We start from the raw sequence: 17,650 nt of genomic DNA, 5'->3' as shown, positions 1-17,650 counted from the left end.
CATTTTCCTGAAGGAATTTCTAGTGGATGGAGAAGTCCTCCCATTTTTAATCTTTCAGCTTTATTAACCTGGCATTTATTACATTTGACCACATAGTCAAGGACGTCCTTATTCATTCCAGGCCAATAGAACTGCCTTTTAATAAGACTATAAGTCTTATTAACTCCTAGATGTCCCGCACTAGGGATATCATGACACTCAAAGAGTATCTGGCGCCTTATTTCTGTATCTTTCGGGACATATACCCTACCCTTGTAGAGTAAATAACCATTATCAATGGTAAAATTCTTCCACTTGAATCCAATTTGAGCAACCCCTGATGCTCCATTTCCTTGTTGAACATCCTCAGATATTCCTTTCTCAGTAGAAGCACTTTCATTTGGATCCCCATTTTTTATTGCTTCCCATATGTTGGAGTATGCCGGATCAACCTGGCATTTCCCTTTTAAAGATTCAAGCAAGTTGGAAGTGAACTGAGTAAAACTCAATTCATTAATGATGGGCATTCTGCTGAGTGCATCAGCTACTATATTATACTTTCCTTTTCTATATCTTATCTCATAGTCGAACTCTTGGAGGAGTTCGGCCCATCTGGCTTTACGCCCGTGTAAATCTGGTTGATCATTAAGCCACTTAATGCTTTCATGATCCGATAAAATCAAAAGTTTGGCACCATACAAATAGTACCTCCATTTCTTCATTGCATGTACTATTACATACAGGTCCCTCTCATAAACAGAATAGTTCTGTTTTGCACGATCTAATTTCTTGCTTTCAAAAGCAACTGGTCGACCTTCTTGTAATAAGACCGCGCCTATTGCCTTATCACTGGCATCAGCTTCAACCATGAATGGTTTATTGGGATCCACTATTAATAATACTGGAGCTGTAGCAATAGCTACCTTAAGTTTTTGAAAACTTTCATTTTGATCTATTCCCCAATTAAAACTTTTTCCTTTCCCTTTAAGTTGGTCTGTCATTGGAACAGCTATTTTGGCATAATCTCGAATGAATCTACGATAAAATCCAGATAAACCTAGGAAGATCTGCAGCTCTTTCAGGTTCCTTGGAGGTGGCCATTCAATAATTGCCCTTACTTTTTCTGGATCCATGTTGATTCCCTCTTTCGAGATAATATGCCCCAGATATTTGACCTCTTGTGCAAAGAATTCACATTTAGTTTTCTTCGCATAAAGGGAATGTGTTCTTAACAGTTGGAATACTAATTGTAAGTGTTCCAAATGTTCGTCTCTTGATTTACTAAAGATCAAGATATCATCCAAGAAGACTACTACAAAATGTCCTAGATAGGGCCGTAAAACACTATTCATCAGCTTCATAAAGGTAGCTGGTGCATTAGTGAGGCCAAAAGGCATCACCAAAAAATCATAATGCCCGTATCTAGTACGAAATGCCGTCTTGGAAACATCTTGTGCCTTAATTCTTATTTGGTGATAGCCTGATCTTAAATCTATCTTTGTGAAGAATTTTGCCCCTTGCAATTGATCAAAAAGATCTTCCATTCTGGGCATAGGAAATTTATTCTTCACCGTTATTTTAGTAAGTCCTCTATAGTCAACACAAAGTCGCATAGAACCATCTTTTTTCTTGACCAATAAAATTGGTGAAGCCCAAGGTGAATTACTAGGTTGAATAAACCCTTTATTCAGGTAATCCTTAATTTGTCTTTCAACTTCTTGATGCTGTGTTTCACTTAACCTATACGGTGGTTTTGAAATTGGGTGTGTATCCTTATTTATATCAATTGGGTGATTTATATCACCCCTATCTGGTGGAAGGCCACTTGGTAAATCAGAAGGAAACACATCTTTAAAATCATCTAACAAACTATTCAATTCATTATTAACATTCAACTCACAAACATAAAAAAATTGTTGCTTTATATTACAGAAAGTAAAAGTATTCTGTACAGGAAGAGACCATAGCATATATACCTCACAAACTTCCTTCTTTATCAGCTTCTGAACTTCAGTAGAACACAGCAAAGGATTATCAGATACTTCATGTTCACCTTGAATGACAAAAGTCTTACCATCCCTTTCAAATTCCAGTGTATTATGGTGATAGCTACGTTTTAAGGATGGTTCTAATCCCCATAGCCACTCCCTCCCTAGAGCAATATCATCTCTTTCCATGTTCATTATTTGGAAATCAAGCTTATCTTTATATCCTTGAATCTCAATTTCCAAATTGGATACCATTGTATCCCATATTTTATTGTCTTGGCCTTGCATCATACGAACAACATATTGATGCTCGCTGTTTTGTTGGGGAAGTTTCAATTTTTTGACAAGTGCATAATTTATAAAATTATGTGTGGCAAAGTCATCAATCATGACTCTAACCCTTTTTCCAGCTATCAATCCATGTACTCTAAGTAAATCATGTGGCCCAAAAAGGCTGCCACATAGAAGTTGACATACAACACTTATGTTGTACATCCATGTGCAAGACCTCTAAAGATTTATACTTTTCATGGCCCTTTAATTCTAAGGTCTGCACTACATGGATTTGTTTTTCTTTTCCCTTGCCCTTGTCCTTATCTTTTCCTTTGTCTTCCCCCTTTTTCTTTTGAGGGCAATTCCAAGCAGCATGGTTAGGGGATAGGCAATTAAAACACAACTTTTCTTTTTTGGCCTTATCAAAGTCATCAGGACTTAACTTTGGCCTCATATATGGTTTCTTTTCAAAAGGTTGTTTTTTACCCTTAAAAAATGGCATTTTCCTTTTAAATTTGCCCACAAATTTTGAGGTTTCCAATTCCTTAGACTTGGGCTGCGGGTCAGTGAGACTAGTGAGTGTACCTGGACGCATACTATCTTCATAAATTAATGCAAATTTAATTGCCTCTTCCAGCGTCTTAGATAAACTCCGTTTTACTTCCTTTTTACAGGCTTTATCTAGTCCCCTAATGAATCCTCTTGTTTTTTGGAATTCATCTATTCCTTCCAGTTTGAGGATTATCTCACGATATTCCTCCAGATATGTCAGCAGGGGTCTTCCCTTTTGTCTGACATAATCCCAATCTTCCCAATTTCTTTCCATTTCATTCTCAGGAAGAAATTCTTTCAAAAAGGCGGATTCAAATTGAGCCCAAGTTTCAGGTATTTTATTCGCCTCCTTTAAAGTTCGCCACCACTTATATGCTTTGGGCCCCAAAGTTAAACTAGCCTCCAATGCTTGGAGATGTGATGGGGTATTTTTTAATTTATGTAAATCTTCCCATTTTTGGAGGAAATTAAAGATTGTGTCTTTATTCCTATCTTTTTCCTCCCCGTAAAATTGAGGTGGTTTCATATCCTTTAGAACTGGATTATCCCTCAATTTATGGTAAGTTTGGGGTTCCTTAGGATCTCGCATAGTCACATCCAAATCTTTCGATGAAGATGGGATATCTGAGATTTCTATCTTATTTTTATCTCTTTCCAACAATAAAGTTAATTGAGATTTTATTTAAGTAAGTGTTTGAGTTAAAAATTCCATTTGAACCCCCTGAGTTTGCACACGAGCAGTAAGATCATCGAATTGCTCTCGCGTAGCAAAAAATTCTTCCCATTGTTCTTCTTGTATTTCCGGTTCATGGGGATCTACCATAGGTTGGTCCGCAGAACTAGAGCTTTCCATTACCCTTTCTTTCCCTTTTTCTGCCATTAATACACTGGAATTAGAAAGCAAAAATAAGAAATTTGCATACAAGGTAAAGTACTTCCCTGATTTTTAATGGCAGGTTGTGGTTGCTAGTTTGGAAAGAAGCCCGAAGAGTAATGAACAAATTTTATCTTCCCAGACTAGAGCAGTAAAACAGTCATGCTGGAAATTCAATTTCCTGACTTCAGTCGTGTATGACATTCTTCTGTCCCTCTCACAGCAGTCGTGACAACAGTCGTGTCATGTCCATCTCACAGCAGTCGCAGTCATGTCCATCTCACAGCAGTCGCAGTCACCTATCAACAGCAGTCGTGACAAAGTCACGTTTTCTCGTGACCCCACGCCTGGTCTGGTCCTCGCGACCCCACGTCTGATCTTTTTTCCTGCCCGTAACGTGTCACATTAATGTGACGTGGCACGTCTCACTTTTCTTTTTCTTCACGGCCCGTCGCGTTTTCACGGCGCCTGATACTCACGCGACTTTGCGAAAAGCTGACGACCTGGCGGGCGACTGACGACCTGGCGGATTACTGACGATCTGACGAACGACGAATCTGGTCGTTGAACCATAGGCTCTGATACCAATGAAAGATGGCTTCGGAAAGACAGAGGGAAAAACGATGAAACTTCTGAGCACGAGTGATTCTTCTCCTCCCAACCACGCCTAGATCAGTGCTGGCCCTTTCACTCGGATTCCTTTGCCAGCCGTCAACTTCTCTGGAGTCCTACTATTCTTGGACTCTCTTACTCTCTAGGCTCCCCTTAACCCCGTTCGGGCGCCCAAGAACCCGGACGGTCATTCTCGTGCATGTTCCCCTAGATTTACCTTAATGTCACATTAAATGTCACTTTTAATGTCATTCCATATTTATGACCTTAACGTGACATTAAATATCACTTTTAATGTCACATTAATGTCACAAGTAGTGACAGACTTCTTCTACACAGCCAACCCTACTGACACTACCAACCTAGCAGAGACAGAGCCACCCCTCCAGACACCTTACAGGCCACACCGTGGTGTCACATTGGATAAAGCCACTTCCCTTCATCGAGCACAACGACCCCATCTACCAGGACCACGTCCGAGGAGGCCACACCACAGTCGGATTAGAGCCATTATCACAAGACACCGTAGACTCACCACCAGGTATATCAGTGAAGCAGCTAGGGACCGCATCATCGCTGAGATGATGTACAGATCTTGAGATCACCTATAGCCCATAGTCCCCACGTCACTTTTGTACATAGTTCTATCAGATCTGGTTCTCCTTTCCTTTCCTTTTCTTTTCTATTGATGGAATAGCACTACACATGGTTCAACCCTAGTATAGTCCCATCATTTAGTTGCTATTTGGGCCGCATGGATAAAATATAGTTGCTCCATTTTCATCAACGGATGGAGTGATCGTAAGAAATGGGGCATCATCAACATACTTGTCTCATGTCCACTTGGCACTTACTTTTTGCGGGCCGTAGGTACCGGCAAGAGGGGGAGAAAAACGACGAGCGCATTCATCTACCGCCACATTCGACAAGCTATCATTGAGGTATACATTGCGATTTGCGTTTTAAATTTGTTTCACTTTTTTACATTATGATAAATCATAATATCATGATTCATAATTGAAATTTGATTTATACGTAACTTGTAATTTGTAAATTGTGGTTGTAGGTGGGCCCCTCAAATGTAGTACAAGTTGTTACCGACAATGCATCGAATTGTCCTTGCATGGGTCATTTGCTTGAGGCCGAGTTCCCTACCATTGTGTGGACTCCATGTGCAAGTCATTGTTTGGACTTGCTCATGAAGGACATTGGGAAGCTCAAGTGGGTAAAGAGCATGGTCCGCAAGCTACATCAATTGCCACATTCTTCACACTAAAGGTAAAGGTGCTTGCGATGTATCGTGAGCATAGCACACTTGAGTTGAAGAAGCCTTCTTCAACTCGCTTTGCTTACATGTGGTTATTGTTGGAGCACATTTATGAGGTGCGGTCCGCCGCCTTGTGCTAGACCGTGGTGTCCACTCTATGGAATGAGTGGGATGAGCATGAGACAGAGAAGGCCAAAGCCATGCAGCACTTGTGCCTTAATGAGCAGTTTTGGCAAAAAGTCCGTGCCATTGTCATTGTCGTGACTCCCTTTTATATGGTGTTACGTATGAGTGATTGCGAGGGATCCACCATGGGCCTTCTCGTTCACTTCTTTAGAGCGGCATTGACGAAGGCACATGCTTGTACAGTGATCACAGAGACACAGTGTGCACATGTTTTAGAGATAGCAAAGAGGAGATGGGCATGGATGAATAAGCCTATCCATGGTTTCAGGAGAGAGTCACTTGTGAAGCCTTTATTTTGGTAGCAAAACTTTGGATACGCACTGGAGACCCTTCAACCCTTAGCCATGAGGATCCTTTCCCAGGATTGCTCTTTGAGTACATGTGAGAGAAACTGGAGTATCTATTCTCTCATTCACACAAAGATTCGCAATCGGCTTAGCACACAACACTTAGAGAGCCTAGTCTGTTGCCGCACAAACTTACGCATGATGAGGGCTATGATGAGAATGGGTAGTCCGAAGCAAGTAAAGTTTAAACACTTAACCATAACATTTAAAATTTGTTGCTTTAACTTTTAAACTTTGAACTTTGAAGTTTAAACTTTATAATTTACAATTTAGACTTTAGCATTTTGTATTTACAATGAATCGTGATCAATCTTACGTGCATCACTGCATTGATGATTGTGTAGGTGAATGTTGATACATTCAAGTTGACGGGCAACACTCTTCCAAGTGTACATAAGGAAGTGGACGAGGAGGAGGAGATGATTTTTGCAAAGTTCTATAGAGAGCTTATAGCAGCAGATACTCGTGACACTTGCAGTCACTCGTGGGCGAGGAGTTCGAGTAGGTGGTAGCAGGGGCATGGTCATTCGGCGCCCTCCATCATGGAGGAGGGGTGGTTCGAGTGGCTTGCAGACATACGTAAGGCGGGGCTCTAGTAGCTCACATCCTGTGCCTCATGATGACATCCCCCCCTTAACTACACAGCCGCCACCTAGGGAGCCATCATTTGATGATGATGGTAACCTCATCAGTGAGGATGAGTATGAGTCTGTCTCATCATCGGATGCTGAGGAGTCATCTTCAAACTCTCTTGATGAGCACTCAAATGGTTCTGATGATGATGATGATGATGATAGTGATGCCTCATCATAGATTCATCATTCATATGACATGTCACATAGGTCTCTCTTTTTTTTTCTATCAGATATACTAGACTATAGTTGCATTGCATGTTTTGCGTAACCCATGCGACCGCAATGGTCACCCTCATGTATTCATCTAATTCTATAATGAAATGGCTATTTTCACTTTAAACATGTATTCTATGATCTATCATTTAATGATTTATGGTTTTTGTTATTTAAAATATCATCTTAATTTTTTTTCATACTAATATCGTATCATACCTTATAAAATCATAAGGTACCAATTAGTACCATATTTTATCGTACCGTACCGTATCGTACCTTTTGTACCTAACAAATATGGATGATGATCAGGTTATATTCTTTTTAAAAAAGTTGCCCGAAAAGTACTTCAATTTCATTCAACACATCATCTCCCAACCTAGATTACCAACCTTCTACAAGTTTGAGTGCCAGTTCTTGCGTTACGCAAGGATGCATGATCAAGTCCACAAGAAATCCTCATCACAGCCTTATTTAGAGCAAAGGGGGTTGGTTGCCTCTTTTTCGGGAGAAAAAACCACCAGTGGCAAGAACTCGCAAGATGCAAAGGCAAGCCAATCAAAGGGTGACTCCTCTTCCTTAGATAGAACCCAAGAATCTAGACTATCTGACAGCAATTCCCTAAGAAAAACCGATTTTGCACACACTGCCAAAGAGTAGGCCATGTGGACGAGGAGTGTCGCTCTAAGGCCCAAGGTCTTCCACCTAAAAAGCCTCAGCAAACCGTTGTGACTACATTGTCCAGTGGGGCTACGCCTTATGCTCCAGCTTTACCTGCTCCTTCAGCACTCGCCGTTGTTGCTGGACATGTGGCTCGAGTACAGTCTCAGCAGCCCATCTCTTTCACTACCCCAGAGGGACTGGCTGATTGGTCTCTAGGTTCCGATCCTGTTGCACTTCATGCATCCATCTCACCTTCCTCTCCATCTCGTTAGGCGTTCCCTTGGTAGAGCCCTGTTACTCGACGTACGTGATGGTAGCCACCATCTTAGCCTAGCATGTCTCTAGGTCCTTTCAAATACCCTAGGCTAATCTAGCATTCATTTTTCACACCCTTAGAGTCGGGCCCATAGGATTCATTGTCCTTAGCTTTTCCATTCTTTTGTCTTCCGCTGCATTTACTCACACCCATACACATTCATTGCATTTATTTTGAAATAGATTTTCTTTCTATTCTGTTTTGCTTTGGAGCATCTCGCCACTAACCTCTATGTTTGCAAATTCTCATCTCTTTTACATTCATTGCATTTATTTTGAGTTAGATTTTCTTTCTATTCTGTTTTGCTTTGGAGCATCTCGCCACTAACCTCTATATTTGCAAGTTCTCATCCCTTTTGCAGGGTTTTGTCTTTCAGTGTAGGGCTAACTTGCAGATTGCTTTGGTCCTACCTCGGCTAGACATGTGAAGATACGCACCGTTCCTTTCATGGTTTCATCATCCTAGGAGTGTTTGCTCTCCTTCTAGCATGGCAGTTTCCCCTCCTGAGGCAGATCGTGCAGCATCTCTCTCGATGCTATCATGGCGGTGACTTCTACCTTGCTCTTTTAGCAGGGTGCTTCATCCACTTCATCTTCTTTCATTCCTAATTCTCGACACCATATGAAGACCAATATCAGGCTCCTCTTCCTTCTTCGGCATCTACATCCAGGTTGAGAGGGGCTCCCTACCCTTCTTGGTATTCTACAAGCTTCAGCACTTTATCTTCGACATCAGCTTCTTCCCCCTATGCATTGCATGATTTCATCATCCTTGTACTTGGGCGCTTATGCAAGTGAACAATTTCCCCACGAGGGACACTATCCAAGTGGCACCTGCTGCATGAGCATTCTTCAACATGTAGCACACTTTGTACCTAATTGTGCAGAGCACCACTTGAGTGGATCCTAAGCTGTTTCCAACAGCGGCAATTGTTACCACACCACCATCCTCCTTCATCACATGGATACCTCGTCACCTATTTTTCCTCGTCATCAACACCCTGAGTGGATGGGTTAGCTTGTTCTATTTTGTGATGCGTTGGGTGTACCCTCCCTACTCCCATCTTTTGGGTCACTATTACTCAATCGGCCGTACCCCATAAAATTTTAACTCACTTATTTACCAAAAAAAAAAAGTTCAATGTGGTTCCATCCGCCTTTGTAGGGCTTGGTAGACCACTAGGCAGCCGACGTACACCCTTTATCTGATGCCCTGTCCTCTCTGGGATGACTACTTGGATTCTCTTGGTAAGATAACCATCGCCTCTATAGTCTTGATAGGCCATTGGGCAACCGACGTGCACCCTTTGTCCAATGCCCTAGCTGCTTTGGGATGGGACACGTTAGGGTCAATAAACATCACATTGGCTGTCCTAACCTTTCGGCTCAATTTTGGGCCTGAGAGGGGGTGTTGAGCTAAAACACGCTTTTTAGCTGATTAGCATTCTTAAACAGCCCCAAAACACACTTAATTAATGACAAACCCCAAAAAAGAGAGCAGTCCGAGAGAGTTTCAATGGTCTCCCAAAAACCCTAATTTTTGGGACACCCTTCTACATCTATAAATAGACAGGCTGCCCCCATTCAGCCATTATTTCCGCCTGCGTAGGTTTCACATTCTCCAATGCAGATTGCAGCCATTAGTCTACCTCCACATGGCTGTCCAGCCTTCGCAATTGCTGCCACCTCTCCCTCCAATCTCGCAGTGCCCTGGCACCTTCTTCCAGCCGTCGCCCACTATCTAGCGCCATCTCCTAGGCTGCGTTTGGCATCCAGCTGCCATCGCTAGCATCTCCAACATCAGGCAACATCCTACAGCCTGCGTTTGCATCCTTCTGGAGCAGCCTGGTGTCATCTCGCCCCTCTGTAACTGTCGCCTCTATCTCTGGCAGCCCTTGGTGTTCACCGTTTTGCAGTTTCCTCTCTCTTCACACTCCGACTGGTGGTCGCAGACTCGGGATCCGTTTGTGGTGGACGTCACACTCCAACATTGCTCTGCCCTTGAGCACACTATACACTCTTACATTCATTCACTTCAGAGTTGTGTTCTCTCTCTCCCCTCTTCTGTTTGTGTTTGAGTTTTGAGTTTTACATTTAGGGTTTGAGTTTTGCTCTCTATGTCTGCGTCTGTCTCTTTGTGTTTCTATCATGGTCGTATACTCTGTGTCTCCTCAGTGCAAACCCTAGCGGTTTTCTTCACAACAAGAAGGCCCTTGGACTCACCAACTTGGTGATTGCTTCACACTAACACATTGTTTGGTTCACCTTCAAGTTTTCATGAATAAAGAAGTTTCTACTTTGAAATGTAGGAAACACAAAAATCTCTTAGTTGAAGCTTTAAAATGATTAGAAAAAGGTGTTCTTTTATGTATAAGCAAGAACCCACATGTGCATCTATGAGGCAATGGTGACTTGTGTAAATGCAGCAAGACAAAAAGTGAAAAGGAAAGAGAGCCATAAGTTTATCACACGAAAAAATGCTCTCATGAAATATGATGAATAATGCCCCCAACTCGCAATAGATCTTAAATATTTGGCACTCTGTTTGCTAAGTCAAGGAGTATGTCTCCAATGTAGCAAATGTTTCTTAATGGGCTTTCTAGAATCCTTATAGATCAGTTACTATTCACAATTGGTGGTATGCACTTTCTCAATGGGCCATTAATAATCTTCTTTCTCCCTTCATTCCTTACACTCTTTTTGCCAAGTTTTGGCTTCATTCCATTATAAGCCCAAAATGAAACTAGTTACTAAAGAGAGGGTGTTGAGAGTTCATCTACATGTTGCCAATTAGCATACATTTTCTCTCATTCAGGTTGTTCAAATCAGGTCAGATAGGCTCCCTAAAAATTTGACTCTATAGTATGCATGTGTATCAGTACATTCCTCTTCTTGAATCCATTTGTCTCCATTGTTGCTTATTAACAAGAAAGAGATTGAGTTATTGCTTTTTTCCATTGCTCAAAGGTCTCATCCTATCTTGTTTTGATAGAGCCATGAGAGAGGAGAATAGTATGCACAAGTGCATGAATCCACAGCATTAGAAATAGAGCACCACATATATTACTACAAAAACAGAGGTTGCTGGCATTGCGCCTACAAGGAAGGATTGCACCTCCAAATAAAGGCACATAGCACAGGTATTGAACGTACGTGAGCATCTTCCTTATAGAGATATATAAAAAAGCAGACTATGTTGACCACCAGAAACCAATCACTCCTTCGCCTTTCAATTAATGAGATGATGGTGGATTATTTTGACCTTTGAAACAGTTTCATTGATCTGGGTGATGATAAATTAAGGACAGAAAACTCAGGAGGCTCTAGGATCTCCCCTCTCCCACAAAATCAAGCCATCTACTCACTGCCACCAATCTTCAGACATTTTGTATCAAAAAATTCTAGACCACTTCAACATCATACAGAGAGACATGTGAGACTTGAATGCAATCCCTATGGGCTAACTAGTTAGCCAGCCCACTCACCCATGGTCCAACCTTTCAAGGATGTAGCATCAGATGAGATGTAGCCCTTCTTCACCTAAACAACCACTTAGTTACTAGAAGACATTTATAAGAATTTCAGTTTCAGTTTTCACTTTCAAGTGGGAAAACAAGTTCAGTCAGACTAGTTCACACCTACTCTCAATCATTTCTCCACTCCTTCCACACATGTGGATGTGAAACATGTGGATGTGAAGTGCACAACTCATTTCAAAATCTCAAGGGGAATAGCATATAACTGTTGACATAATTGTCAGATAACACAACGTCTTGAATGTAGATTGGCATATATCACAATTCCATATGCATCTCCCAAGAATACGGAAATATTGTGGACCATCGTATATGAATGCACAGTTCATGAAATCTGTAAAAATGTGTTGATTGAAGTACAAGATAAAGCTCATAAATGGTACTTACTATGAGACCTAAATGTCTGGTTTGATCTGTTGTCTTCAGAGGATCATCTTGATCTGCAGCCATGTTAAATGCTTAAAGCATGTACGAGGGTTTTTGAACTGTACATGATTTCTGTGGCATATATCATACAAATATGATCTGTGTAATTTGACATTCTAAAAGGCAGTCTAAATACATCAAAGCACTTGAATTTCTTAAAACAAATATTTCCTTAAAGTATAAGTCACATAGCAAAGAAACTGAAAAATAAACTTAAATTGCCAACTGTTGAACTAATTTAAGCATACACTACAGGTTAGAGCTCAAAGAAGTTAAACTGTTTGTGGCAAAATTTGTGACTGATTTCACTCAGCTACTGACCTCTTTGCCACTAGAATGTAAACACCTCTTTATTGGGCCTGCAGTGTTGGAACTAATTTAAGCATACACTGCAGGTTAGAGCTCAAAGAAATTAGTCACAAACTACAATGTTGAACTAATTTAAGAACAAACTGCATGTGAGAGCTATTGGACTACTCTAAAAGATTGCTGATCGTGCTGCCCTGTCTGCCATATCATCATCCCAGCTGCCAGCAACGGCAGTTTGAGTTTTCTACATCTGCTTAATCTGCATTTTCATCTACAATTGGTCTTTTTTGTGTGTTTTGCAATTTATTCATTGGCATCTGCTCTGATTGATGGCTACTATTGAGCTAAAAAAAGAAGCATTTTATGTTAAACCTTATTTTAGCTCATTTAAATAGCCCCAAAACTCAAACTTTAATGCTACAAAGAGTATGTGTCCCATAAGCAAACTCCTACAGTTTGGTTGGTTCCACATCTATAAATAGGTGTCCTCAATCACTTAAATCCCATTCCACTTCATTCATCAAGTCGTCATTAGCACATGGCTGTCCAGCTCTTCTTCAACTGCTGTCACTCCTTCCCACTCCTGGTGCCCTCTCTGCAGCTGCTGTCCAACCTATTCCAAGGAGACCCTTTTCATAGGCATCATCCTAATATATACCTGATCGAGATGCAGCCATACCTGCGTTGTGGGCAATGATGGCCAGTCTACATGAGAGGAATAAGAATGAGCAAATGCGATCATTCAGCTTGTCCCAATGTGCCTAGGCCTTCTCTAACTATAATTTCTTGGCTTGAGAAAGGGCCGAAGTCTCCTTGATTGTTGGACATTCAACAACTTCCATCATGAGCTCCATCAAAGCATACGACTCTAAGATGGCTTCCATCATCACTGGCCAAATGCAATAGTTTTCTCCATCGAGCTTCCTAACTTGGGGGAGGGCTTGGAGGATGGGGACCTTGTAGTACATGGTGACCTGGAATTCCATGTCCATCACAGAAATCCTATCACACCTTTGAATGACTCCACACATGCTGGATCGTCCCCCTTTGGCTCGCAAAATGCAACCAATTAGGACTTCCTTCACACCTATAGTGAGAAATCTTTACAACCTAAGGCAAATAGAAAAATAAGATTTTCTCTAAAAGGCTCAAAACAAGGTCTTTTTAACGCTTTGACAGTTGTTCCTACACACACAAACAACAAACATGCCTTCATTCACATGCGTCTCCACTTGCTCCATTCATCTGTTGATGTGCAGCCCCTCCACTTGCACCTGTATGCTGAAAACATAGCCTTTGTGTCGCAGGGAATCCTCCTCTTCAGGTCTGTCCACACTTATTTAGCCCTTGACACTGATTTGATACAATGTCAGAGTGTAGCGATGCAAAAGCGTATGCATGGACTGATCGTAGATGCTCAATACATAGTGAAGAAAGAGTGAAGAAAAGAAAAATGTATTAACATCTACAAAAGGCCAAATCGTCCTATAAGACAATAATAGATACATCTTAAGTTCAAGGAATTCTCATGTTTCCGAATAGAATAAAGAAACCATAACGTAAAACGAAACATCTAGCTAGGAAACAATAGATAACTAAAAATATGAAACAAAGCACTAGAGATCTCATACAATATAGAACTGATATGGGGATCAATATCATCTCAAGATATCTCTCATAGGTCTATCCAAAATGGATAGGTTGAAGCATCGAGGTAGGGCTACTCGATGAGGTGCCAATATCATCTAGATTCTCCAGTGGTGCCTCAAGCAAAGGCATGGACTAGAGAGAAAGAGACAAGAGAATGCTAAGAATCATGAACACTGAACGAAATCAATCAAGGAAGAATGAGTACAAGAAGCTGTGCATGTGTGCTAATAACTAAAACCTCACACTTAGCACAAACCTAGAGTGACTGTGACGACCAAATAGGGAACCTAAAATAGGTAATAAAGAGAAGAGAGAATGGGGGAGTTGACTAGAAAATCTAGTCTGACTGATCTGATCAGATTGAACCTACCACTACCACGCAGCGGGCTGATTGCAATGTCTAACTAGGTAGACTTGCCCACTGCCCAAAAACATACGTGCTTGCCCTAGACTGGCCTATTCGCACTGCCCTAACTACCCAAAACTTCCCATCCACTGGTCATTGCCTGTACTGCCCCACCTACCTGCCCTGCCCATCCAAGAGGTGACTACTAAGTCAGCCCACAACCACCTATAGATCCACTATACACTCATCCCACTTGTGTGGTGGGCACTCAAGGATTAATCCCCATGTGTACTTCAGTCCCCTACTCTACCCACCATACTCTTCACTCAACACTTAACACTCCAGTTGTTACACTAATTGTAATTTGTGTTCCTCCATTGTTTCAATGTGAATGCTCACTTGTTCACAACCACTTTTTACCTTCTAGTTGGAGAAGGTTTTTTTCCCATGTGAACACCCACTTGAAGTGTAGTACTTTAGTACCTTAGGTATTGTAATTTCATTTTAATCTCACATTAGTGGATGTGACATTCCAACACTCTCCTATCTTGTTCACTGTTCACAATGAGTGCGTGTGTGCGCACGCATGCACACACTATCATGCGACTTTACGTCTATGTTATGAAACTGTAAGAGAAGCCATACCTTTATGCTTTCAGTGGCATGCATGTGGGATAGAGGAAGACAGATTCTATGAGATGACGAGCTACTACAATGAAACACTTCATACATTTTGTACCAGTACAAAATGGTTTTGATGCTACTATGGAACTGACACAATGAGAGAAATGTGTGAACCTCGTAGAGGCTAGCAAATATGGCTCAATGAATTAGACCATGGAAGCAATTAGCTTTACAAGCCACAAGCCTCAAGGTTTGAGTCTCAACACAACTCAACAAAACAAAATCATCCTATATCCCTCGAGGACAATTACAGCTTCTTCATTCCAAGCATTACATACTTTCAGTGATCCAGTAGAGGGTTCTAATTGGAGAGACCTTGTTCCTTCTCTCCATTGGGGACATATTTAATTATCCATTACATCACATGCAGTTGCCTATCATAATCTCTGCCATATTTATATTCAACGTATACTCCCTGATTGCCACATTCTCCTTTATTTATTTCAAAGCATTCTCATTGACTTTCACGTTCTCCTTCCTTACCTTATAAAGCTCTTCATTTAGTTTGTATCCATGTTATATAACTTGTCCAAAACCAGCCATGCTTCATATATGTGCCTAGTCAAGGTATCAACATTGCTATGGAACCTAGTCCAAACTCCTTGGCATTTTAATTCCAATCCCCACATATGTGCCTTTTTCATTCAAAGCCTCCCATAATTAGAATCGATCCAACATAAGCTTCACATTGGGGATGACTCCTCCTAACATTCCATGGCCTTTTTCGCACTACGAAGCAATCCTTGACTTCCATGTTTGATAGTAGTTCTTCTTAAGCATTCAGCATGTAAAGATTGTAATGGCAAGCACAACTCAAAATTGCAATCCTACAACCTGTTGCAAAAAAGTTCCCACCTTGTCCCTAAGTTGGCTAGTAATGATTTAAAGACAGGAAATGCAAACAGTATTTGAAGCTTGTCCTAAACATCATGCTGCCATTACTATTGGTTTGCAAAGAGGGGTGACAAATATTATGATCTCAAAGAGCCAAAAAGTTGGTGGAACAAATAGGTACAGAGAATTTGGAAAGCAGCCTTACCTTCAAGGATAAAATGGTTCTTTTGTTTGTTGGAGATTTGCCAACTAGACAACCACTATACAAAAGGGGTCTTGTATATGGGAAACTTAAAAGATATCATTTAGAACAATGATAAACACCATGTATTTTTGGCAATGCTGAAACCATTATGGCACCACATTAGGAAGCTTTTAATGGTCGTAAACACTCATTCTACATATCTAGCAAGGACTCAAACCAGCTTGTCACACCAACATGCTTGTCTCTTGAAACTCCCAATACCACACTACACTCTATTCCTTTTGCAAAGATCGCTTCTCCATGAAGGATACTATCATTGTGGAGACCAACTTATTCTAAGTTTTCCTACCATCACGTGCAATACACTAAAGTTGCATTCCCGTACATATCCTCAAGAGAAACTTGCAGGACATCCTATTTTGAAAATACTTAACAGTATCTAGAACACTTGAATCTGTGTTACGTCAAGCAGCACCATATGTAATATTCAACAATTCATGCTGAGAAGAATGTACTAACATGTACCACAACCATAGTCATTTTGTTCCAACATGTACCGTGATTGCTGTCCAAAACAACCCCCGCCCAAAAAAAACCATCTCATACTTTCTTATCTCAATATTTGTATAACAACTTTTCTAACCTATGCAAGAAATCTATCCATGCAAAATATAAAGATAATCACAAAGCACACAAATAAACAACTAAACCAACCATCCCTCCAGTAACGTGAAGAACCGACTTATGCTGAAGCATCCATACACGAGTAACATGAGACTTATGTGGAATGATAAGTTTCACTAATTTACAATGTAGACATCAACAAACATTCTGGATTATTTACTAGATAACTTGGATAAACCCGTATCTTGCCACCATAAATTTACAGTGTCATTCCACAAAACACACATGCAACAATCACAGGAACAGTGAGAATAAAATAGGAGAAAAGTTAAGATGTTGACAAAAGGCTATTAAGTTTATGAGACAATCTACAATTATATATCACACATCTAAAGAGACAAGCCTCTTAAGTATTCCACAGCCTCAGACAAAAGGCTATTAAGTTTATGAGACAAACAACAGTTATATATCACACATCTCAAGAGACATTGTACCTCTTAAGTACTCCACAGCCTCATCCAATACAAGATTCAATAGCTGGTCATAACCCTTCAATAAGCCTGTCACTGAAAGAGAAAATACTGGGTTTAAAAATTACGAAATTTTAATCAACTGTTATTTTACAAGTAAAAATAAACATGCAGTGGCTATCTTCGCTATAGATCTAAAAACAAACATGTATCTATATTATTCCAAATGCCTGTTGTAACATTCTTGTAACTTCCAACCCTGTCAACAAATAACCAAAACATGAACCAAAAATCCATGACCTACCTAGTTTACAAAGCTGCAAAATAAGTGTGTCTCTGTTGAATATGTATCTGGTGATACCTAATAAACGCAGCAGCAGAGTGCCACTCAGAGTAGATAAAGAAAACATAAAACATAAAAACACAACTAAAACGCAATAGTTTAGACAAAAAAACAAAAAGGAGAGAAGAGTAGTATCTAATGAATGAACAAATGATGAATATAATTGAATGAAGAAGATGATACAAATGTGGATGCTCTCAAGGAGCAAAGATAGTTCAGCAATACCACCTAGCACCAAGTATGGTGTACATGCAGAACCAATTGGAATGAGGGTGATGTCAGGCACCAGCTGAGTGCCAACTAAAGTAGAAAATGACTA

The 17,650-nt window shown here is 40.6% G+C and overlaps 1 protein-coding gene across 2 annotated transcripts in view; it reads right to left on the bottom strand.

Moving 5' to 3' along the window:
* The window catches only part of EMB2816 (Small nuclear ribonucleoprotein family protein), a 52,006-nt gene that overhangs the window by 18,694 nt on the left and 15,662 nt on the right, over positions 1 to 17,650 (bottom strand). Inside the window, exons 3-5 of one of the 2 annotated variants that reach the window (XM_087695733.1) lie at positions 17,293 to 17,349; positions 17,013 to 17,084; positions 11,828 to 11,880 (exon numbers count right to left, since the gene is read on the bottom strand). In XM_087695733.1, the coding sequence (XP_087551859.1) occupies positions 11,828 to 11,880; positions 17,013 to 17,084; positions 17,293 to 17,349 (182 nt within the window). The remainder of the gene's footprint in view (positions 1 to 11,827; positions 11,881 to 17,012; positions 17,085 to 17,292; positions 17,350 to 17,650) is intronic. The other variant, XM_087695734.1, reaches the window with a different exon arrangement.

Source organism: Lygodium microphyllum, chromosome 16 (assembly GCF_053477565.2).
Source record: "Lygodium microphyllum isolate KBCC chromosome 16, Lygodium_microphyllum_v1.1.10, whole genome shotgun sequence".
In the NCBI taxonomy this organism is placed as follows: domain Eukaryota; kingdom Viridiplantae; phylum Streptophyta; class Polypodiopsida; order Schizaeales; family Lygodiaceae; genus Lygodium; species Lygodium microphyllum.
This window is presented reverse-complemented; position numbering and strand designations above follow the sequence as displayed.